Source organism: Gorilla gorilla, chromosome 7 (genome assembly GCF_029281585.2).
Source record: "Gorilla gorilla gorilla isolate KB3781 chromosome 7, NHGRI_mGorGor1-v2.1_pri, whole genome shotgun sequence".
Classification (NCBI taxonomy): domain Eukaryota; kingdom Metazoa; phylum Chordata; class Mammalia; order Primates; family Hominidae; genus Gorilla; species Gorilla gorilla.
This window is the reverse complement of record NC_073231.2, coordinates 26,414,311-26,438,815: the sequence shown is the minus strand read 5'-3', so window position 1 is coordinate 26,438,815 and position 24,505 is coordinate 26,414,311. Positions and strand designations below refer to the sequence as shown.

At 52.0% G+C, this 24,505-nt stretch overlaps 1 protein-coding gene across 2 annotated transcripts; it reads left to right on the top strand.

Annotated features, from left to right (window-relative positions):
- Positions 1-9,980: 9,980 nt before the first annotated feature.
- Positions 9,981-22,712, top strand: PHYHIP (phytanoyl-CoA 2-hydroxylase interacting protein). Of its 2 annotated transcripts, XM_004046748.5 has the most exons (6): positions 9,981-10,602; positions 13,491-13,612; positions 14,014-14,207; positions 15,375-15,549; positions 18,068-18,185; positions 20,533-22,712. In XM_004046748.5, the coding sequence occupies exons 3-6, from the start codon at positions 14,043-14,045 to the stop codon at positions 21,065-21,067; spliced, it is 993 nt and encodes a 330-aa protein (XP_004046796.1). In that variant the 5' UTR covers positions 9,981-10,602; positions 13,491-13,612; positions 14,014-14,042; the 3' UTR covers positions 21,068-22,712. The 2 variants fall into 2 exon arrangements, with proteins under 2 accessions (XP_004046796.1, XP_004046795.1); XM_004046747.5 differs by lacking the exon at positions 13,491-13,612 and having other exon boundaries at positions 9,993-10,602.
- The last annotated feature ends 1,793 nt before the right edge of the window (positions 22,713-24,505 follow it).

Sequence of the window (24,505 nt, the reverse complement as noted above, 5' to 3'; positions counted from 1 at the left end):
CAGCACTTTGGAAGGCCGAGGTGGGCAAATCACTTGAGGTCAGGAGTTCCAGACCAGCCTTGCCAACATGGTGAAACACTGTCTCTACTAAAAATAAAAAATTAGCTGGGCGTGATGGCACACACCCATAATCCCAGCTACTCAGGAGGCTGGGGCACAAGAATCGCTTGAACCGCAGAGGCGGAGGTTGCAGTGAGCTGAGATCACGCCATTGCACTCCAACCTGGGCGACAGAGGGAGACTGTCTCAAAACAACAAAAACAAAAAAACCCCACAAAAAAACAAGATTGTGCTGAAATGCATCAACACTAAGAATGTGTGTATATACAATAATCAAACGCATATACACACACACACTATATACACACACACACATTGTGGGCTTTTGAAGGACTCCTGGGTGAGGCTGTGTGGGCAGCCTTGGAACAGCCACATTGGATCAACCGGTGCCCAGTCCCACCCTTCCTGGGCTCACAGCAGTGACCCTCATATGCACTTTTGGTCAAAGCCTGGAAGGAATCTGAATACCAAGTTTGCTCTACCGTTGGAATTTAAAGAACTTTTATTGGCCAGGTGTGATAGCTCACACCTGTAGTCCCAGCACTTTGGGAGGCCGAGGTGGGTGGATCACCTGAGGTCAGGGGTGCAAGACCAGCCTGGCCAACATGGTGAAACCCTGTCTCTACTAAAATTACAAAAATTAGCCAGGCCTGGTGGCGGGCATCTGTAATCCCAGCTACTCGGGAGGTTGAGGCAGGAGAATCACTTGAACCTGGGAGAAGGAGGTTGCAGTGAGCCAAGATCGCGCCATTGCACTCCAGCCTGGGCAACAAGAACAAAACTCCGTCTCAAAAAAAAAAAAAAAAAAAAGAGCCGGGAACAGTGGCTCACGCCTGTAATCCCAGCACTTTGGGAGGCCAAGGTGGGCGGAACACGAGGTCAGGAGTTCAAGACTAGCCTGACCAACATGGTGAAAACCCGTCTCTACTAAAAATACAAAAATTAGCCTGGCGTGGTGGCATGTGCCTGTAGTCCCAGCTACTTGGGAGGCTGAGGCAGGAGAATAGCTTGAATCCGGGAGGCGGAGGTTGCAGTGAGCCGCGATTGCGCCACTACACTCCAGCCTGGGAGACAGAGCAAGATTCCATCTCAAAAAAACAACAAAAAACAACTTTTATTGACTCCGAAATTAATGTGTGTGTAAACACACACACACACAGAGATAGGTAGTATACAAGAATATATAATTTTAGGGCTTGGTGGCACCCACCTGTAGTCCCAGCTACTTGGGAGGCTGAGGAGAGAGGATCGATTGAGCCCAGGAGTTAAAGGCTGCAGTGAGCCTTGATTGTGCTACTGCACTCCAGCTTGGGAGACAGAGGAGACCTTGTCTCAAAAAAACAAAAAAGAGAATATATAATTTTTTGGCCACATCCTTTTGAGTATTGGCTTTTAAAATTTAAAACTTTGTTTACCAATTTACTAATATATTACTATTTTGTTATGTTGTTTTCTAAACAGATCCTTTTCAACTTCTTTATTCATGTTGATTTTACAATAATCAAACCAAACCAATACCCTTTTCCTGTTCCCTACAGAGCTACACGCAGCAGCCCTTAGCTTCTAATTAGAGCACTGGATGAAATAGCTTTGATTTCATTCTGTTGGGCTTTGAAGTTCACCAGGTAGTAGCTTTTTTAGTTTTTTTTGAGAAGGAGTCTCGCTTTGTCACCCAGGCTGGAGTGCAGTGGTGCAATCTCGGCTCACTGCAAGCTCCGCCTCCCGGGTTCACGCCATTCTCCCGCCTCAGCCTCCCGAGTAGCTGGGACTACAGGCGCCCACCACCATGCCTGGCTAATTTTTTGTATTTTTAGTAGAGACGGGGTTTCACCGTGTTAGCCAGGGTGGTCTCGATCTCCTGACCTCGTGATCCGCCCGCCTTGGCCTCCCAAAGTGCTGGGATTACGGGCATGAGCCACCACGCCTGTCTTATTTTGTATTTTTAAAAATACACTCATTCATTTTAGAAAATTTGGAAAAATTTAAAAAGCATTGAGAAGGAAAAGCTATCCATTATTATCCCATCAAATGTTTTACATACTTGAAGTCATTTTTCTATACATTTAGATTTTTTTAAATTGGGATATTTTACACAGGTTCTTTTAATATTTTTATCTATCCATTTATTTTGAGACCGGGTTTTGAGACTGGCTAATTTTTCTATTTTTGGTAGAGTCAGGGTTTTGCCATGTTGCCCAGGCTGGTCTTGAACTCCTGGGCTCAATCGATCTGCCCGCCTCGAACTCCCAAAGTGCTGGGATTACAGGCGTGAGCCACTGTGCCCAGCTGAGCTTAGTTTGTTATTAATAACATTTTATTTTCATAAATATCATAATAAAGACAATAATCTCATTGTAATTTAATAATCAAACTCTTGAGAACAAATACAGTTTTCTGGGTCTAAATGCAGGTTTTAGAAGGTATAACAGATTCTGTCAAAAATCTGTTCTTGTGAATTTTTTTTTTGAGGCAGAGTCTTGCTCTGTTGCCCAGGCTGTAGTGCAATGGCACAATCTCCACTCACAGCAACCTCTGCCTCCCGGTTTCAAGCGATTCTCCTGCCTCAGCCTCCTGAGTAGCTGGGATTGCAGGTGTGCGCCACTACGCCTGGCTAATTTTTGTATTTTTAGAGATGGGGTTTCACCACGTTGGCCAGGCAGATCTTGAACTCCTGACCACAGGCGATCCACCCGCCTTAGCCTCCCAAAGTGCTGGGATTACAGGCATGAGCCACCATGTCCGGCCCTTTTTTTTTTTCTTTTTTTCCTGAAACAGGGTCTTGCCCTGTTGTCCAGGCTGGAGTACAGTGGCTATTCACAGCTACAATCATAGCTCACTGCAGCCTGCAACTCCTGGGCTCAAGGGATCCTCCTGCCTCAGCCTCCCGTGTAGCTGGGACTACAGGTGTGCACCACCATACCCAACTAATTTTTAATTATTTTGTAGAGATGGAATCTCACTATGTTGCTCAAGCTGGTCTCAAACTCCTGGGTTCAAGCGATCTGCCCCCTTCGGGCATCCCAAAGTGTTGGAACTACAGGCATGAGCCATGGCGCCCGGCCTCCTGTGAATCCTTCATGGGCATTGAAAATGAATAAGAAACTGTTTTGCATATGTATTGGTAGAGTAAAAGGAATGTGAGGTATGAGAACGCTATCCAAGTTCAAGCTATTACATGTTCTCTGTGTAATTTGTCCTTGTTTATTTGCATCATTTTGCAGGCCATTCATTTGCTGGTTCCTCCTTATTGCCTTGACCCTTACATGTTAGAGAACTCCAGAATTCTGTCCTTGGGGCCAGGCACGGTGGCTCAGGCCTGTAATTCCAGCACTTTGGGAGGCCGAGGTGGGCGGATCACGAGGTCAGGAGCTCGAGACCATCCTGGCCAACATGTTGAAACCCCATCTCTAGTAAAATACAAAAAATTAGCCATGTGTGGTCGTGTGCACTTACAGTCCCAGCTACTTGGGAGGCTGAGGCAGGGAATCGCTTGAACCTGGGAGGCAGAGGTTGCAGTGAGCCAAGATTGTGCCGTTGCACTCCAGCCTGGGTAACAAGAGCAAGACTCCATCTCAAAAAAAAAAAAAAAAAAAAAAAAAAAGAATTCTATCCTTGGAATTCTTTCCTATTTTCTCTATACTAACTCCCATGACAATGGTTCAGTTTCTCAGCTTTAAGTATACTGTATGCTGATCACTTCTAAGGGCTTACCTCCAGTCCAGTGCTCCCTGAATTCCTGATGTGTCTCTGCCTATTCCACACCTCCAGCTGGATGTCTGCTGGGCATCTCGAAACCTATGTGCACATCCAAACTTTTTTTTTTTTTTTTTTTTTTTGAGACAGGGTCTTGCCCTGTCGCTCAGGCTGGAGTGCAGTGACGTGATTTCCACTCACTGCAACCTCCGCCTCCCAGGTTCAAGCAATTCTCCTGCCTCTGCCTCCTGAGTAGCTGGGATTACAGGCACCTGCCACCACGCCCAGCTAATTTTTGTATTTTTAGTAGAGATGGGGTTTCACCATGTTGGCCAGGCTGGTCTCGAACTCCTGACCTCAAGTGATCCACCTGCCTTGACCTCCCAAAGTTTTGGGATTACTGGTGTGAGCCACTGCACCTGGCCATATCCACACTTTTTTGATCTTTCTCCTCAAACTACTTCTCCAAAGTGGTCCCCATCTCAGTAAATGTTAACTGCATCCTGCTAGTTGTTCAGATTAAAAATTTTGCAGGTTTTTTTTTTTTTTTTTATGAGACAGGATCTTTCTTATTCTGTCACCCAGGCTGGAGTGCAGTGGCGTGATCTCGGCTCACTGCAGCCTCAACCTCCCGGGCTCAAGTGATCCTCCCACCTCAGCCTCTCAGGTAGCTGGGACTATAGGCATGCCGCACCATGCCTGGCTAATTTTTTTTATTTTTTGTAGAGTTGGAGTTTCACCATGTTGCCCAGGCTAGTCTTGAGCTCCTGAGTCTCAAGTGATCTGCCCACCTCAGCCTCCCAAAGTGCTGGGATTACAGGCTTGAGCCACTGCAGCCAGCCTTGAGACTCTTGACTCCTCTCTCCCATGCACTACGTCTAATATATCAGCTTTTCGACGTACATCCGGGATCTTCCCACTTCTCACCACCTTGGTCCAGGCCACCATCATTTATTGCTGATTATTATAATTGACTCCTAATTGGCCTCCTTCCACCTGAATCCTCCAAGTCTAGTATCCACATAGTGCAACTGACATGTTTCACATTAGGTCACATCTCTGCTCTAAACTTCCCAATGGCTTCCCATTTCAGAGTCAAAATCAGAGGCCTTAGAATGGCCTGCGCCACGGCCCTGCACAATCTCTCCCTGCACCATTTCTCTAGTCTCAACTCCTTGCACACTGGCTCCCCCTGCTGTTTCTGGACTATATCAGGCAACATCCTGCTTCAGGGCCCCTGCACCTGTTACCTGGAATGCCCTTCCTCCACAAAATTCTGCATGGCTCCCGTCCATCCTTTAATCAGGTGTTTTTTGTTTTGTTTTGTTTTGTTGTGTACCAAAGTCACCTTTTCAAAGAGTCCTCCTCTGATGGCCCTATTTAAAATCATAACTCCCGACTTCTCCATGATGTTTCCTATCTCTACTTACCGACTTATTTTTCTCTAGAGCATTTATCACCACCCAACAGACTATAAAGTTTGTTTATTTATTCACTTACCTATTTAATTATCTGTCTTCCCCCGCCAGAATGTAAGCCCTATGAGAGCAGGGATTTTTTGTTTGTTTGTTTGTTCTCCTTTCCCTGCCTACAACTGCAGGATCCTCATTGCCTGAAACAGTGCCTGATGCATACATAAGCACTCAGTGAATTTTTTTAAATGGATGATTGAATTCCAATTTGTGATGAGATCAACTAGAAAATCTGGATGTGCATTAGAAAAATGAGTAGATTGTTTCCAGAAGGTAATTGAATTTTGGCACCATTGATGTCAAAGCCATCTGTGAGTTGTATTTTCATGTCTTCTCTATAGGTTCTTCTGTCAGTGACTCTTAATAGAGTAAGTGTGGCAAATTTTGGGTGCATGGAGGGAAGGCGCTTCATCATGGTGATTGCTTGTATTCAATATGTCACACTCTTCTGGTATTTCTTTCTTTTTCTTTTTCTTTTTCTTTTCTTTTTTTTCTTTTTGGCAGTCTTGCTCTGTCGCTCAGGCTAGAGTGCAGGGACAAGATCTTGGCTCACTGCAACCTCCACCTCCTGGGCTCAAGTGATTCTCCTGCCTCAGCCTCCTGAGTAGCTGTGACTACAGGCGTGCGCCACCACGCCTGGCTACTTTTTGTATTTTTAGTAGACACAGGGTTTTGCCATGCTGGCCAGGCTGGTCTCGAACTCCTACCTCAGACGTTTCTGCTGCCTCAGCCTCCCTAAGTCCTGAGATTACAGGCGTGAGCTACCGCGCCTGGCCTTGTCCTGGTACCTTGCCAAGCAGTGCACAGTGGTGTTCTGTATTTCCTACATCATGTTCTTCCACTTTGGGTAAAACTTACTGACTATTCCAGTACTGAGGTTCTATATGAGTCCTTCTACTTACGATTCTCTTTCATCATTGTTCTTGATCTTTTTCTCTTGAAGTTCCTTTTATCCCTCCAACATTCTCTCAGTGTCTCTTCTGTAGTTTGTCTGAGTCCTTTAATATAATTCAGCATTTTCCCATGTCTTAAAGTGGTTAAATATTTAAGTTTTCTACAAAATCTAAAATATATGTATCTTTGAGACAGGTTCTCGCTTTGTCACCCAGACTGGAGTGCAGTGAAGCGATCATGCCTCACTGCAGCCTCCAAATCCTGGGCTCAAGCAATCCTGCTGCCTCAGCCTCCAGAGTAGTTGGGACTATAGGCCCATGCCACCATGCCCAGCTAATTTTTGTACTCTTTGTGAAGACCGGGTTTCACCATGTTGCCCAGACTGGTCTCGAACTCCTGGGTTCAAGTGATCTGCCCACTTCAGACTCCTAAAGAGCTGAGATTACAGGTATGAGCCATTGCACCCAGCCATAAAATACTTTTTCTTTAGTTTAGTAAATGTTTTTAGAATTAGGTTAATGCTCTTCATTAAAATAGATGGCCAGTGAAGGTTGTAGGTTGTCTAAACATAATATCGAAAAGAAAAGGAAATAAGCACTGAGAAATCCATGTAGTTCTTATAAATACTCATGACCCACTCTTGTCATTGTAAACACATGTAAATGACAAAAGTGGTTTCCATGGACTACCTGGATGTATGTGCATTCATTGGCTCACCGGATCCCCACACTGAGTTCAGCCATAGGGAAATACACATAAACATTTTAAATCTATAAAGTGCATAAGCAATATTAAGACTGTAAATATGTTTTGCTTATAGTCTCATTCTCTATTACGTCAGACTTTATATTTGCTATGCATCTTTCTACCATGAGGAATCTGGCCTTGGTACTGAGACAGACCTGAATTTGAACATTAACTAGTTTTACTACTTATGGCCAGAGTCCTCTGTCCCACCCTCCACCTTTTTAAAATGGAGTGGATCAGCTGGGCATGGTGGCTCACACCTATAATCCTAGCACTTTGAGAGGCTGAGGCAGGAAGATTACTTGAGGCCAGGAGTTGGAGATCAGCCTGACCAACATAGTGAGAGCCTGTCTCTACAAAAAAAAAAAAAAAAAATTTGTTGTTGAGATGGAGTCTCACCCTGTCACCCAGGATGGAGTACAGTGGCGTGGTCTTGGCTCACTGCAACCTCCACCTCCCAGGTTCGGGGAGACAGAACAACAGAGCGAGACCCTGTCTTAAAAAAAAAAAAAAAAAGGTTATATGATGAACAGAAAAGATATTGGTAAGTGAAAAAAGCAGGTTACAAAACAGCATTCTTTCATTCTATTTTTGTTAATAAATTCTATACACATATTGGCTGGGTGTGGTGGCTCACACCTGTGTAATCCCAACTACTTTGGAAGGCCAAGGCAGGTGGATTGCTTACATTTAGGAGTTTGGGACCAGCCTGGGCAACACAGTGAGACCCCATCTCTACAAAAAATAAAAAAAAATAGCCAGGTGTCGTGGTGTGCGCCTATACTCTCAGCTATTCAGGGGACTGAGGTGGGAGCATTACTTAAGCCAGGAAGGCAGAGGTTGCAGTGAGCCAAGTTTGTGCCACTGCACTCCAGCCGGGGTGACAGAGCAAGACCCTGTCTCAAAAAAAATTAATTAAAAAAATTCTATATATGTATTTAATGTGTATTTCTGCATGGTGGGAAAATGAGAGATTTTAATTCACTCTTAAATTTTAAAATGAAATGTGCTCGTCTCTCTACAATGATCATGTGCTACTTGTGTCATAAAAAGTTATGAAAAATAAAAATGCAGCAGAAGTGCATCTTGGCGGTTGTTTGGTTTCATAGGGGGTGAGTTATACTTGGCACACTATGGTTTGCTCTTACCACGTTTCCTCTCGTGATCTGTAGAGAAGTCCTCTGAGGCAAGAAGAGGCAGAAGCTCCTAAAGGGCTGTGCCTTCACCTGTCGCCGGCACTCAGCTCCACAAAGGGGCACTCAGATGGCTATTGCTCATGCTTGGGCCACAGGACCTCGTGCAGTCTCCTCATGACATCCCGAGAAGGTGGGAGGCAGGGATGGTGCTGGGGCTAGTTTTCCTTTGGCAGAAGGGGAAACCAAGTCACAGAGAACCTGCCTTTTTCCTTGCACTGCCCCTCTGTGTGGTCCTAGGGACAGGATTTTATTATTTATTTATTTATTTATTTATTTATTTTTCGAGGCACAATCTCACTCTGTCACTCAGGCTGGAGTGCAGTGGTGCAATCTCGGCTCACTGCAACCTCCACCTCCTGGGTTCAAGCGATTCTTGTGCCTCAGCCTCCCAAGTAGCTGGGATTACAGGCGCCCACCACCACACCCAGCTAATTTTTATATTTTTAGTAGAGATGGGATTTCGCCATGTTAGCTAGGCTGGTCTCGAACTCCTGCTCTCAGGTGATCTGCCTGCCTCAGTCTCCCAAAGTGTTCAGATTCTTGTGAGCCACTGCGCCCGGCCTGGGACAGAATTGTAGTCCAGATGTCATGTGCTGGCCATCACCAGGAGGTTACGTTTTGCATCTCTTCTGAGCTCACCAGCTCAGCGTGGGTATGTCGGAGCAGGACGTAGTCACGCTTGGCCAAGGGGGTGCTTAGTCCTGCCTCAGTGCCACGCACCACCCCACATTCTGCAGTTCAGGACCTGGCCAGGCTCACTGAGGTTCTCACAGCCGTTTCAGGCAGGGTTGGCTTCTGCTTGTCTTTGCATTCTGTGAACTCTCACTTTCTGCTGCTGTTACCTCCTCTGACTTTTGCACTGAGGCCTGCCGCCTCAACTCCCTCTTGGTGAGTGTCTCTTAGGCTCAGCTCACACCTTCTCCTGCTCACCAAGACCTCACCCTGGGCCTGCCTGGTGTCAGCTGCCCCCGTGCCAATCCTCCCCACCCCAGCCACACTCCTGCTTCCACAGCCTCCTCTGGCCTGCACCCTGCATGTGCCCTGGAGCCGCCCATTGTTCTTTCTCTGAATGAGTATCTGTGCCCTACGATTTAGTTGTGTGCTCCTCATTCTCTAATTGCATCCTCTAAATGGCCATCTTCTCTCGCGTAGAGGACTGTGGGCTCCTTGCAGGAAGATGCTGTCGATATGATGGGAACGAGAACAGTTCTGACATGTGACTGGCACTTCTGATGTGCCAGGCCCAGGGCTGGGCGATTTACCTAATTATTTCATTCCATGATGACAATAAACCTGTGTGATCCCATTTGACAGATGAAGAGAGGTTGAGTGGCTTGTCCAAGGTCACCTAGTTGGGTAGCAGTAGAGCAGGGATTCTCAGCACATCCATCTGACTATAAGCCTGTGCTTTTCACCACTGCACAACCCTTTGTCCCTGCTTGTTGCTGGACTCACATTTCCTTGGATGTTCTTCCCGATGGCCTCCACGGAGTCTGCTTCTTGATGGCAGAACAGCCTCCTGCTGCCGTGAGAGCAGAATTACATTCTCTCCCCAAGATGCCCAGGGCCGGCTTCCTTTGTGCTCAGAGAGTGGGGTGGGCTGAGGACACTCAGAGCTTGGTGTGTTCTCCCACCCCCACTTTCTTACCCCTGTGCACCCTGCACTGTGCCACAGCCTCTCTCCCAGCCCCTTTTCCTGCGGACACCCAAGCTGCCAGAGGGTTCTTGCCAGACCCACAGGGATCCCTGAGCTGCAGGTCTGCCATCTCTCTCTAGAGTTGGTAAGAAAATGGAACCACAGTTCACCAAAAGGCCCCAAGGAGAGGCTCCGGACTGAAGACAGCGACCCCAGCTTCACACCCCCCATCTGGACCTTTCCCCTCTACAGCCTCCCTCCCCTTCCCCCAATCAGAGTCTTTGCTTTGGGGCCCAAGCCCTTGGCTAAGCTCCACCCCTCTCCCAGCATCCTAAAGTTTGGGGGCTGCATTCAAGTCAGAGATTTCCAAGTAGGGGGTGTGTTGGAGGGACTTCTGAGGGCAGCTTGTCCTGGAAGAATGGGGGAAAGGCGGCGTGTGTTGCTGTCCCTGAGGACATCTGTGTAGCTCCCTGGGAGACCCTCTGCCCTTTCCCCCTCCCACCAGCCCGGCGAGCAGGGACCAAGCCTGCTTATTATCACCTGACGCTGCGCAGCCGCTGATCCCATTGGTGGAGGCAGATTCGGTCTGGCTCTCTCGTTCTTTCTCCCTTCTCTGCCTCTCTCTCCTCCACGCTGCTTTGATTTCGCTCTTGCCTCTCTTCTTGCGCTGCTCAGCTGGGAACATCGTCTCACCAGGGGCAGCAGCGACGTGCTGCACAGCCAGACAGGAGCTGGCTGCGGGGCATGGAAGCAGCCTCCTTGGCAGCCGGGAGAGGAGCAAGCGCACGCCACTGCCTGTGACCCAGGCGTCCGGCTGCTGTCCCCTGCCTGGGAGCTTATCCACACAGAGGTCTCTCCCTGTCCTCCCTGCCAGCTTTTCCTCTGCAGAGCCCAGTGGAGCCAGGTGAGTACCTTCCTCCCTGGAACCTGCTGCTGTTGATCCTGAGTAGCCGGGATCTGGGGGCTCTAGGGTCCTGCCACCACCCAGGGTGCCCACCTGGACTGCCAGGCCTGACGACCTTGTCCCCTCTTCCCCCGCCCCCAGGCCTTTGGCAAAGTGGTTAATGGCTGAATCCAGTCTCTGGGGCACCACAGTTAGTCACCCCGTGACCATTCTGCTGCAGTCAGCGATGCCAACAGGGACAGCAGGGTGGGGGAAGCATTCCCTGTGGCAGGATGGCTGTTCTGAATGGGCATGGGGAAGGGGCACCGGTGTGCGCGGCGTGTGTGTGTGCACACTCGCGAGTTGACTGGAGGCTTGCTGGCGCAGATAGGTCCGTCTGCCCGCAGTCATGCTCATGTGTGGGTTTTGAATGGTGTGAGGCATGTCTAGAAACATATCTTTCTGGCACACGTGAGGTACATGTGTGTGGGGGACTTATTTGAGTAGCCTGTGGGTGTGCGTGGGTGGGGACACTATGAGGCAGTATATTTAGGGGTAACCATGTCCCTTTTCATGTGTGTGGGAGTGTATGCAGACAGGGGCTTTCTATATGGGGAGGTGAGACCCAGGGCAGGATGGAGTGGGTAAAGAGAAGAAGGGGCAGAAACCATTGTCTGTGGGCAGAGCCACGTAGGTGCACAAACCTGTTGGCATGAAGGCTCAGGGCTGGCAGAGTGTGGCCAGAGGCAAACACATTTTCAAAGTCTGTCTTTGAGCCTGGAGATGATTCGAGAGAGAATACCAGACTTCGGGCGGGGGCTGCTGTGTGTATGAACACACATGTGTGTGCCGGCAGGCGTGTGGGTTGCGTGCCTTCTTGTGGAGGTGGCACACACGCATGTTGGTGCCTGTAGCATCCTCTTTTCCCCACATATGGCTTGTGAGGCAGTGTGCGTGGACGTGTGTGTGCGTGAGCCTGTGGACATGAACATGTCTGGGTGTGCATGGAGGTGACAGCTTGAAGAGGGAAAACTGTGGGGCATTCTTAGAATGTGGAAGGTGGCAGGAGGCACCTGAATGTGGAGATGGGTGTGTGGGAGTGAGGACATCTGCGGAGGTGTGGGATGCGGGTGGGTGGGCACTCTTGGCGCATGTGTGTATGCGCGTGCGTGCCTGCCTGTGTGTGGGTGTGTACATGCCTGTCTTGGGGTGGATCCACACAGGAGTGTGGGTGTTTCTCGGGTGTTGCCTCAACCTGTCCCTCACACCCTGCCCTTCCCCAGTCTTCTGGGTGTAGAGAACTTGGGTTCACACCCACCCCTCTGTCCACCCCAGCTCACTCACTGCCACCCTCCCAAGCTAGCGGGGGGATGTCATCTCAGCTTTCCCAGAACCGTAGGGAGGGAGGGACAAGCAGACACCCAGGTCCTGGAGACCCCTACTGCCAAACACAGCTGCCCCTATTTCTAGGACTCCAAGGAGAGGCAGGAATAGGTGCCTACTCATGGGACGAGTGTGGGCTGCCTCTGAGCGTGTGGGTGGGTGCCGCTCAGGGCCTCTTGGGTAGGAGTGTGTCTGTGTTCGTGTGCGTGTGCGTGTGTGTGTGTGTGTGTGTGAGAGGCACTTGTGTGTCTCCCTGGGAGCTTCTCACCAGGTTCCCAAGAGATGGTAACTCCCCACTGCTCCACACCTGTCCCCATGAATTACAAACTGGTTTATTATTGTAGGGTTGTTTCCAGACACTCAATCCCATCTGCCCGATTTTGGGGTGGGCCTGGTAGCACCCCCATGCTTATTTTACCATAGGATTCCCCATGCACAAAGCCACCGGCATTTGGCTGTGGGGTGGAAGGCTAAGATGAAACAGGACTTGAGTGACACCTGGAGCAGGTAAGGGCCATCACCTTTAGCCTTCACCCTGTACTTGCCATCCAGGCAACTCACAGGTTAATACAGAGGTGCCAGGCTCTGGAGAAAGCTTAACTGACAGGAAGGTGTGGGCTGGATCCTCTGGAAGCTATAAATAAAAGTACCTACTTTTGCAGGCACAAGATGCCCTCACCACTAGCTCCTGGGCAAGGGGAGGAGAAAAAGAGGGGAGAAAGAAGAGAAGGAGGTGACATTTAGAAAAATGAGGGGTGCCAGGAGCTGGGCCGGAGGAAGGGATTGGAAAGCAGGAGACCAAATGCCCCTGGAGAATGCCCCACCCACATCTGCGGTCCCCTCCCAGACGCTGTCACTCCCCTTCCCTTTGCTCTTCCCCATCCCGGAGCTAGGCCAGCCAGGCCAGAGTCATGGCCAGAGTCAGCTCTTCCCAGCTAAAGCACACATGAGAGTGACGGTGATGAGGTCCTCTCATACCTGGACGAGCAGCAGACATAAGGGGAGAACCAAAGGAGTAAGACAAGGAGGGGAGAGAAAATGCAGTTGCTTGAAAGGAAATGATGGAAGGAGGAAAAATACCAGGTGGAAACACCATGGGCACCCATGCATGCACACACTCCACACATGTGCCCCTCCACCCCCACACATGAGGGGACACTATCTTAGCTTAGTGATCAAGAGCTTGGGTGCCGGAGTTCAAATCATTTGCTCTCTGCGTGGCCTTGGGCATGTTAGTACCTCCCCAACCTCAGTTGCCTCACCTGTAAAATGGAGATAATGATAGTGTGTGCCTACTTCCAAGGTTGCATGAGATGTCTGTGAAATTATGAGCACACGGCCGGCCCCTAATAGATGTTAATGTTAAAAGTCATGATTGAAAGGAGTCAAGAGAAGATTGGCCGAAAGAGAAAGAGGGATCGTCAAAAAAAGTTTTGGGTGGAAAAAGAGCTTGAAGCCGGCTGTGCCGCGTACCCCTCCCACCACGAATGTGTCCACATGCACCAACGTGGCACTTGTCCTTCCAGCCATGTACCGCGGCAACGCTTGCTGACCCCAGTGAGGAGAGAGGCCTGAATCTGAGGGCCCTGGCACCTGTGAGCTCTTGGCTGTCACCTGCCCCAAGCCTCGCACCTCCGCTCCACAGCAGGTGCTTCCTGCGTTTCCTCTGCCTCTCACCCGTCCTCTCCACCCCCACCCCTTTCTCTTTTCACGCCTGTTGGCTGAGGGCCCCCTCCCTCCTCGGCTCCATCTGCTGCAAATCTGTCCCCGCCCGGCTTTGCAGCGTTCCCACTGCCTCTGCCACCTGTCAGGTGCCGTCTGCTCTGCAGACCCCGCCGAGGAGAGCAAAGAGCCCCCCGGGCAGGCACCCCGTTCCACCCTCCATCATCCTTCTCCAGCCTCCCCTGTGCAGTCTTTCCCATCTGGTTCATGAGGCATGTGGATTCCAGGGGTCCTTGAGGTTCCGCCTCGAAAGGGATATTGGGAGGAGGACATTCCAGAAAGCTCGCTGGGGTCAAGGGATGTACTGACCCTTTCCCTCCTCCTCAGTCCCCACAGGAGACAACCCTGACGGGAGCATGGAGCTGCTGTCCACGCCCCACAGCATTGAGATCAACAACATCACCTGCGACTCCTTCCGCATCTCCTGGGCCATGGAGGACAGTGACCTGGAGAGGGTCACCCATTACTTCATTGACCTTAACAAGAAGGAGAATAAGAATTCCAACAAGTTCAAGCACCGGGTGAGTAGAAGGTGTCCTGGGAGCCCCTCCCCAGCTTCTGTTCCTGAAGGAGGCCGGATAAGGGAACACCTGGAAGTGATGGCTTGGAGTCAGAGGCTGGTTAAAATCCACACTCTTCTTCCTGTGTCATTTTGGGAAAGTTACTTGACCTCTCTGAGCCTGAGCTCCTTCCCTGGTAAAGAGGGAATAACAATGCCAAGCCTCACGGGGTCGTGGAGAGGATGCAGTGAGTCATGTTTGCGTGGTGCTTGGCCCGGCGCCTAGCACAGAGGGAGCGTTGTTATCAGCACCACAACTGAGACTTCAGGCAGGGGCAGAGAGCCCGGATAGGGTGGGGCCGCAGGCTTCGCCTATGGGGATGACGTCTCAAGTCTCGACAAAGCCCCGGCTCAGGGCACAGCCTCGCTGTTGGCTAGGTGGGCCACACGGGCCTCGGTCGGGGCGGGGCCCTTTTGCTGTGGCCTCAGTTCTCCCTCTCGGGCCCCTCACCTGCTGGCCTGCCATTTGCTTGACTTAGAAAAGGAATGGGAGAGAGTCCTCCGTGGGTGTGTCCTTTCCTGGGGTTAAAAGCCAGTGTGGGGTTGGGTGGGAGGAAGCCCCCCATCCTCTCAAGCTGGCAGAGGCAGGGGGAGTGAGGCGGCCAGCTGGCTCCCAGGCCGACGGCACCGGCGTGGGTTACTCACCCGCTCTCTTTCTCTGGAACCGGCTCTCCCGATCTGGGTGTCTTTTGGCAGGCCAGTTGCCACGGTGACGTGAATGTTCAACACCACCCCCTTAACCCTCCCCCTCAAAGAATAAGGCATATTTTCCCTTCCTCCCTGGCTTCTCAGCATTTGCCGTTGCCGTGGAGACGGCACTGCAGTGTGCAGAGCTCTCAAAGTCTCCTTAAAAAATGAAGGCCTTGCCGTCCTCAACTTTGTGGCTTTTCCCCTCCGTTCCCAAGAGAACGGGGTGTCAGGGGGGTTCGAGGAGGGGCCAAGGCTGTGGAGTGTCTGTGTGGCCTTCCCAGGAAAATGGTGGCCAGGGTATGGAGCCATTGGATCCTCAAGATTGGTCCTGCTCAGGAGAAACAGGGCCATCTGGGGAGTGGGGATTCTGGGGTGATGCCCAGATTGGGCATGAACCCCTGTTTGATGCCCAGCTCTCTGTTTGTACCCTGTTTCTCAGGACGTCCCCACCAAGCTCGTGGCCAAGGCAGTGCCGCTGCCCATGACGGTGAGAGGCCACTGGTTCCTGAGCCCCCGCACGGAGTACAGTGTGGCCGTGCAGACGGCAGTGAAGCAGAGCGACGGGGAGTACCTGGTGTCTGGCTGGAGCGAGACGGTGGAGTTCTGCACTGGGGGTGAGGCCCTGCTATCACACCCCTGTCCTGCTGCTTGGCACGTCTGGCTTTGCTGTGGTCAAGGCGGGTCTTCCTCGTAGTCCAGCAAACACTGATGAACACCTTCTGTCCACCAGGCAGCGTGCTTGGGCCACAGGGGAGATGCACGGGCATGACACCCTCCCTGCCTCCAGGAGCCCACCCTTTCTCTTCTCTCACTGGAGGCAAATGTGAACCCCACTAATCACGTTGGCCAGACCACTTCCATTACGAAAGGGAGTTACTTTTCTGGCTTGGTACCAGATCACAGGCATCTTTTTAAACATTGTGGTCAAAGGTGCATGATGTAAAATTTGCCGTCTCGACCATTTTGAAGTGTACAGTTCAATGGTATTAAGTATATTCACATTGTTGTGCAGCCAGTCTCCAGAACCTTTTTTCCTGGAAAACCAAAACTCTATACCCATTAAATAACCGCCCCCCATTTCCCTCTGCTAGCTACCATTCTACTTTCTGTTTCTATGAATATGACTCCTCTAGGTGTCTCATATCAGTACAATTGTATAGGATTTGTCTTTTTGTGACTGGAATATACCAAAATTTCCTTCCTTTTTGAGACTGGATAGTATTTAATTGTATGGATAGACCACATTTTGCTTCATCAATTATTTGTCAATGTGCACTTGGTGAGGCAATCACATTTCACTTGTTCTGAGCCTTCACGCAGCCTGGGAAAATGGCCCCTGGTCAATGGCCCTGCAAACTCTCTTAGCAGAACTTAACTTGTAGACTCCAGCACAAACGAACAGTGGGCCTATGTGTGCTTGGTCCCTCATGACTCAGGGTCTACCCCCACAAGATTACATTCTTTTGGTGTTCACGGTGAGAGCTGCTCCAGATCTCTCTGTCACACGGAAGGGACACGGAACATTCTCAGCCCCAGGCCTCTGAGGCTGCTGGCTCTATCCTTTGCCAAGATTTATGCCCCAAGTCTCCTTGAGCTGCTGTTGTCTTTTGAGTGGTGCTTTTTCTTTTTTTTTCTCCTTCTGCCTTTTTTTTTTTTTTTTTTTTTGAGATGGAGTCTCGCTCTTGTCGCCTCCTGGCTGGAGTGCAGTGGCGTGATCTCGGCTCACTGCAATCTCCACCTCCTGGGTTCAAGCGATTGTCCTGCTTCAGCCTCCTGAGTAGCTGGGATTACAGACGCCCACCACCACGCCTGGCTATTTTTTTTTTTTTTTTTTTGTATTTTTAGTAGAGATGGGGTTTCACCATGTTGGCCAGGCTGATCTTGAACTCCTGACCTCAGGTGATCTGCCTGCCTTTGCCTCCCAAAGTACTGTGATTACAGGCATGAGCCACCATCCCTGGCCTTTTTTATTTTTATTTTTTGAGACAGGGTCTTGCTCTGTTACCCAGGTTGGAATGCAGTGGCATGATCATGGCTCACTGCAGCCTCAGCAACCTCCTCCCCACGAGCCCAAGCCATCCTCTCTCCTCAGCTTCCTGGCCTCCTGAGTAGCTGGAACTACAGGCACATGCCACCATTCCTGGCTAATTTTTGATATTTTTTTGTAGAGATGGAGTTTTTCCATGTTGGTCAGGCTAGTCTCAAACTCCTGGGCTCAAGTGATCCCAAAGTGCTGGGATCACAGGCGTGAACCACTGCTGCTGGTTGAGTGGTGTTTTTTCTTAGCTCTGCTGCAGAACGCCACTCTCTGGAGGCCTCTTGCTCCTGGTGGGGAAAGCTTCTTGGTTTACCCCTGAGACCTCCATGTGCAGTGGGCATTTAATTCAAATTGGAGATCTGGCTGCAATCCAGTCCACACTCCTCTCTCCAAACCAAGCACCCTGGCCAGGGATACAGCCACAAAGAGGGAAGGGCAGCTTCTAATTTGTACCAAGGAGCTGTATGTGCCAGCAGCAGCCTTGCTGGGGCCCCGGGGTTCAATGTTGCTATCCTGTTTCCAGCCTTCCCTGTTTCTCCTGAGATGCTCAAGCTGAGAGCCATTGCTCCAGACCCAGGACTGCCTAAACATTGCCTGGGCTCAGTTCTCCCTAGACCCTCACGAGCCGTCACCTGTAATTACAGCTGGCTTCCATGGGGTTGGTGTGGGCAGCCTCCTATCTACTGTATTTGAGAGACTTTCCCAAAAGGACCTCAAGCCCTCCCCTCTCAAGTCTTCCTTTTTCCCAGGGGTCCTCTTTTCACATGAGGATGGCCTGGGATCACAGCCCCTGAGGACCCTGGCAGGATAACTGGGCAGCCCTCTGCCTTTTTCTGACCCGGAGAGCCCCGAGCCTCTGGCAATGCGGTTGCAGAGGTGATGAGGACAGACAGTATGCAGCGCTCTGTGTTTCCAGCAGAGGCCAGCTGGCCTGTTCCCATCTGAGTTTAAGGTTCTGCGACTGTCTAGTCTCCCCTGCTGCTCTGGCGGACAGAGGTTGGCCGGCACGCACAGTATGGGGTGGGGTGGGGACAGGAGGTGTTTCTGCTCCTCGGCTGGCCCTCGGCTCACCCACCGCATCTGGGATCTTGCAGATTATGCCAAGGAGCACCTGGCTCAGCTGCAGGAGAAAGCTGAGCAGATCGCAGGCCGCATGCTCCGCTTCTCCGTCTTCTACCGCAACCATCACAAGGAGTACTTCCAGCATGCCAGGTATGGGCGCGGGCTCCCGGCTGGACCCGCCGGGCCTCTCCTCCCTCCCAGCCCTTCCTGCTCCTGTCCTGGCTGTCTGAGGTCACCCCCACCCTCGTGGCTGCCAGTCCCTCCTCTAGGGTTGACATGTCCTGACGTCACCAGGCTGGCTCTGAAGAGACTGCTACTTTGGGGATTGGGCTCAGGGAAGATCAAGGGCTCTGGGGACAGGGCCTTCTGCAAGAGTGTTGTACTAATGAGCCTGGGAGAATGAGGTCTGGGTTTGCTCCCACTCTGGGACAGTTCCTTTCACAGGGGTCTACCACCACAGGTCTCTCCGATTCAGGCCCTGGGGCCAAAGGGAAGGTGGCAGGGAGTGCACAAAATGAGTGTTCTGATCACAAAGGGTTCGAGGAAGCACCCAGCTTGTCGATTTTCAAACTGGGTGCTCCCTCCAGGGAGACATGTCAGTGAACCCCTTAGAATGCTGCCATGGGGTTGGGGGGACCAGAGGTTGAGGCTTGGTGGGCCCCACACCTGACCTCCAGTCAGAGTAGCCTCAATTTTATTTGCCTGTGACCTTTCCACTTATAATTTCTTTTGGGGATAAAAAGAGAGTTGCTGCAGTCCAAAAGTGTTTGAAAATTGGTGATCTGATCCAACACCCTCGGCCTACAGAAGAGGAGCCTGAGGCCCAGAGGGAAGCACTTGTTCATTCGAGCCAGGGAGTCACTTGTTACTGAGGACAGCCAGGACCAGGCAATGTGAGGCAGGACCAGGAGTACCCACCATCCCCGGGCCTGCTGGCAAGTGCTCCAAGGCCACATCCTTCTGAGGCTCAGCCAGGGCAAGCAGCTGCTCTGCCTTTTTTTTTTTTTTTTTTTTTTTTTTGAGATGGAGCCTTTCTCTGTCACCCAGGCTGGAGTGCAGGGGCGCGATCTCTGCTCACTGCAACCTCTGCCTTCTGGGTTAAAATGATTCTCCTGCCTCAGCCTCTTGAGTAGCTGGGACCACAGGTGTGCGCCACCATGCCCGGCTAATTTTTGTATTTTTAATGAAGTGGGGTTTCACCATGTTGGCCAGGCTGGTCTCAAACTCCTGATCTCAGGTGATCCGCCCACCTCGGCCTCCCAAGGTCCTGGGATTACAGGCATGAGCCACCATGCCCGGCCTCTGTCTGTCTTTATCCTTACAGTCAGGGCAGTTTTAACCTCAGGGCAGTGAAGACCTTGGGAGTCTTTGGGGTTTGTATTAAAGAAGCAAGGCCTGCTTGGTGGTGGCTCAAGCCTGTAATCCCACCACGTTGGGAGGCTGAGATGGGATCTCTTGAGCCCAAGAGTTCAAGACTAGCCTGAGCAACATAGTGAGACCCCAGTCTCTGCAAAAAATTTAAAGAATTAGCTGGGTGTGGATTGCTTGAGCCCAGGAGTTCGAGCTTGCAGTGAGCTGTGATTGCACCACTGCACTCCAGCCTGGAAAGCAAGTCAGTGGCCCAGTTTGGGCTCCTTTATCAGCGAGAGTGGGAGAGATAGGGAGCACTCATGGGTGCCAGGCACCTTACTTGGTGCCAGGATGTAAAGATAAAGGCACAGTTCACTGTTTTGAGAACCTCAGAATCCAGTCAGAGAGACAGTATGGAAAGAGTTCATGTAAAAAGTACGTGTAATTGTTGAGCACAGTTCAGTATCCTGGCCAGGTGAAGTGGCTCACACCTGCAATCCTAGCACTTTGGGAGGCTGAGGCAGGAGGATCACTTGAGGCCAGGAGTTCAAGTCCAGCCTGGGCAACATAGTGAGAAGACTGGGTGTCCTGCACATAGTAGGAAGCCAAAAATTTGTCAAGTGCAGGTGTCTGCTGTTCCTGGGAGGTTTTAGAGGGGAGCAGATGCTTGACTGAAGCTTGAAGGCTAATTAGAAGTTTGCCAAGCCAGACGGAGGAAGGTGGAGAGGGCGGTCAGTGCAGCAGAGGGAAGAGTCCTGCATAGGGGTCACAGAGGCAGGAGACTGTGTGTGCAGGGGGTGGGTAAGTGAGTGGGGTGGCAGGAGGTGGGGAGTGGCAAGGAGACCACAGAGATCAGATCATGAGCCGCCGTGTTTTTCACACACACCCCATCAAAGGGTTTCAAGCTGGGGAGTGACAGCTTCATATCTCTTCTCTGAGAAGGAGTGGGCTGGTTGAATCCCTCTCCAGGGCCCTCCCTGCTCTTGCATTCTGGAATGTTCTACTTGCGACTAGTGGAGGCGGCTGGGGGAGGGCTGGGAGCTGGGCTGGATTCCTCCCTCCTCGACCACACGCAGCAGCCAAGCCTCAGCCCGGCTCACCAGCCACATCTTCTCTTCCCTTTGGTGTGTCTCCCTGGGGTGGGCAGGACCCACTGCGGGAACATGCTGCAGCCTTACCTGAAGGACAACAGCGGCAGCCACGGCTCCCCCACCAGCGGTATGCTCCACGGGGTCTTCTTCAGCTGCAACACGGAGTTCAACACGGGCCAGCCCCCGCAGGACTCCCCCTACGGCCGCTGGCGCTTCCAGATCCCAGCTCAGCGCCTCTTCAATCCCAGCACCAACCTCTACTTTGCGGACTTCTACTGCATGTACACGGCCTACCACTACGCCATCCTGGTGCTGGCGCCCAAAGGCTCCCTGGGGGACCGCTTCTGCCGTGACCGCCTGCCCCTCCTGGACATTGCTTGCAACAAGTTCCTGACCTGCAGTGTGGAGGATGGGGAGCTGGTCTTCCGCCACGCCCAGGACCTCATCCTGGAGATCATCTACACTGAGCCCGTCGACCTGTCCCTGGGCACCCTGGGGGAGATCAGTGGGCACCAGCTCATGAGTCTGTCTACTGCTGATGCCAAGAAGGACCCCAGCTGCAAGACCTGCAACATCAGCGTGGGTCGCTAGGGACTCCTGGGGAGCTGGGGGGCGAGGGAGAGATGAGCGGAAGGTGGAGGTGGGTAGCCCAGGTTCAGGGAGCTGGCTTTCTCTCTCCTGCCCCCCTGCTCCCTCCACTCTGCCCAGCTGCCCTCCCCTCGCCCCTTGGCATTGGAGGCAACAGACGGTGGTCCTCTTGGTAAGTGTGGCCCACACCCGGCCTGGTCGACATGGAAAGGCTTCTCAGCCTCTGTAGTTGGCAGCTGGGCTGGACTTCTGGAGAACTTCCCCTTTCCTCTGGTTTCCTTGTCCTACTGTTCTTTGCCTCATCCAGGTCTCTATCTCCCAAAGACCTGCCCACCTCCTGGGCTCTCCCAGGGAAGCCCCTCTGGGCCAAAGCCCATGGGTAGCTTGGCTGCCTCCAGAAGAGATGCAGAGAGCTGTGGGGCGACCTTTCTTAGTCCCACTCACCCCACTCAGGGCCAACCACAGAATGCCCCCTCCCTGCTGAGCTGGGTCTCTGGGGCTTCCCACTCCAGGCCTGGATCCCTTCCTTCTATAAATAGTCTCCTGCACCACCGTGACTCCCTGGCTGCTCCTTACCCCAAAGAACCCTCTTCCTGCATGGGAGAGCTGTCCCTCCTTCTCCACCTGCCCACCGGGACACTCCCCCTGCTCTCTAGAAAGGAACTCTCTTTCTTCTCTTGGCACTGGGGGCGTCAGGCTGTCGGATGTTCCTTCCTTCCATACCCCAGCATACCTTCTCCTTGCTTAGAGTGCAGGGGTCTGAGACAGCAGCCACTGGGGTTGAGGAGGGGGAGGAGACCCCTGAGACCCAGAGGTGCCCCTTCCTTAGCTGGCAGTGGGCCGCCTCATACTCTGCTGGGGCCTGGCATGGAACGTGAGACCTGTAAGCTGTCCCGCGGGCCCCGGCACCCCGCCCAGCTGTGCACTTTGCTCACTCGCTCTGCCACGGTGCCATGACTGTACTGTGCCCATGCGTGACCTGGACTGTGGACCCTCTGCTGCTCCGCCTCTCCCCTCCCCACTGGCTCTGTCTGCTCTCCTGCCACCCTGCTGTCCAGGAGCCCCTCCCCGGGGAGTTCTTGGTGAAGTCCTTCCCGGGCCTCCTTGTGTTTTTGCCTCATCCCTACTGTCACACAGGTCACGAGGGTGGACTCCCTACGATCAACAAAGCAAACAGAGAGCCTGTGGGAGGGGCTGACAGCAGCAGCCGGCTGTTTGGGGGATGATGGAGGTGACATCAGGCAGAGGAGAGTGCAGCCTCACAGTGACTTTCTCAGAGGTGACAGAGATGATGGATGAGCGGCTGGATTTTCGTGATGAAGGACGGAAGCAGCAGCGGGCCGGCAAGGCCATACCTCGGTGAGGGACAGGTGGACAACGGTCACCTATCTGTAGCCAGGGGCAGTTGTGTGGCCAGCTGTCTCTCTGGGATGAGTCAGGAGGCCTGGAGGCTTGGGGAGAGGTGTGGAGAAGGAGAGAACATGGCCCAGGCCCTTTCCTTCCCCCTGTGCTGACAGCATTGCTGTGGGGGTGGCCCACTGCCCTCCCCTGGCCCTCATGTACCCCCGGGGCTGGGGTCCACCTGCCTGTGCTGTGCTTGCGACGTGCATCAATAAACCACCATGGCCTGAGGGCCCTGCTCGTCTCAGTCCATTTGAGCTGCTGTAACAAAATACCACACACTGGGTGGCTCAGAAACCACAGATTCATTTCTCATAGTTCTGGAGACTCAGGAGGTCAAGATCAAGGTGCTGGCAGAAGTGGTGTCTGGTGAGGGCCTGCTTTACAGATGGCTCTTTTCACTGTGTCCTCACAGGGTGAAAGGGACTAGCAAGCTCTCTTGCCCCTCCTTTTTTTTTTTTTTTTTTTTGTAGACATGGGGGATTTCACCTTGTTGCCCAGGCTGGCCTCAAACTCCTGGCCTCAAGTGATCCTCCCACCTGCTTGGCCTCCCAAAGTGCTTGGGATTACAGGCATGAGCCACTGCTCTGGGCCATCTTGGGCCCCTTTCATAAAGGCACTAATCCCATTCATGTGGCCCCACCCTCATGAACTCATCGCTTTCCAAGGCCCCGCTTCCTAAAACTATCACCTTGGGGTTAGAATTTCCACCTAGAGCTGGGCGAGGTGGCTCACGCCTGTAATCCCAGCATTTTGGGAGGCTGAGGCAGGTGGATCAGTGGAGGTCAGGGGTTCAAGACCAGCCTGGCCAATATAGTGAAACCCTGTCTCTACTAAAAATACAAAATTAGCTGGGCGTGGTGGTGCATGCCCGTAATCCCAGCTACTGAGGAGCCTGAGGCAGGAGAATTGCTTGAACCTAGGAGGTGGAGGTTGCAGCAAGCCGAGATTGCGCCATTGCACTCCAGCCTGGGTTACAGAGTGAGACTCCATCTCAAAAAAAAAAAAAAGTCAACCTAGGATTTAGCGGGGACACAAACATTCAGACCATAGCACCCCACCTCTTTGGGCCAGTGATGGTATGGGCGAGTTCTGCAAACCACAGAGGAGCTCAGGTGGGAATGCCCCCAGGACAGGCCACCTGAAATCAGCTCCAAGGGAGCACCTCGTCCATTGTGGGAGGCGGGGCTCAGGATGTAGAGCTGAGTCTCCAGCTTGGAAGGGACTTTGGAGTCTTTTGGTCCCACCCAGTGTTTCCCATATGGGGCCTCCCACATGGGGCCTCCTAGGAGAGGACTTACAGCATCTGGAGGCCCCGTTTGGAGCTTTTGAAGCCTTCCTACTACAGCAGCTTGCCATTGCTCCAGACCCAGATGCCACCAGATGCCACCAAATGTCCCTGTCCCAAGCGCCTGAGTGTCCTCGCTCCCCGACACAGCTCCCGTTTATAGATCCGAGTCACCTCTGCATCTATCATTTTATTATTATCATTATCATTATTATTTTTGAGATGGAGCCTCGCTCTGTCACCCAGGCTGGAGTGCAGTGGCATGATCTCGGCTCAGCGTAACTTCCACCTCCCAGGTTCAAGCAATTCTCCAGCCTCAGCCTCCCAAGTAGCTGGGACTACAGGTACATGCCACCATGCCTGGATAATTTTTGTATTTTTAATAGAGATGAGCTTTCACCATGTTGGCCAGGCTGGTCTCGAACTCCTGACCTCAAGTGATCCACCCACCTCAGCCTCCCAAAGTGCTGGGATTACAGGCATGAGCGAGCCACTGTGCCTGGCCATTATTTTTATTTCTTGAGACAGGGTCTTCCTCTGTTGTACAGACTGGAGTGCAGTGGCACGATCATGGTTCACTGCAGCCTCAACCTCTGGGGCCCAAGTGATCCTCCCACTTCAGCCTCCAGAGTAGTTGGGACCACAGGCGTACACCACCATGCCCAGCTAGGTTTTTTTTAACATTTTTTATTTTGTAGAGATGGAGTTTTCCTGTGTTGCCCAGGCTGGTCTCAAACTCCTGGGCTTAAGTG

Bases quoted from the DNA above. Each gene is read 5' to 3' on its own strand.
- PHYHIP (XM_004046748.5), top strand. From the start codon at position 14,043: ATGGAGCTGCTGTCCACGCCCCACAGCATTGAGATCAACAACATCACC. The intron at 15,550-18,067 runs GTGAGGCCCTGC...GGGATCTTGCAG, and splicing joins GGTGGAGTTCTGCACTGGGG to ATTATGCCAAGGAGCACCTG. The intron at 18,186-20,532 runs GTATGGGCGCGG...TGGGGTGGGCAG, and splicing joins GAGTACTTCCAGCATGCCAG to GACCCACTGCGGGAACATGC.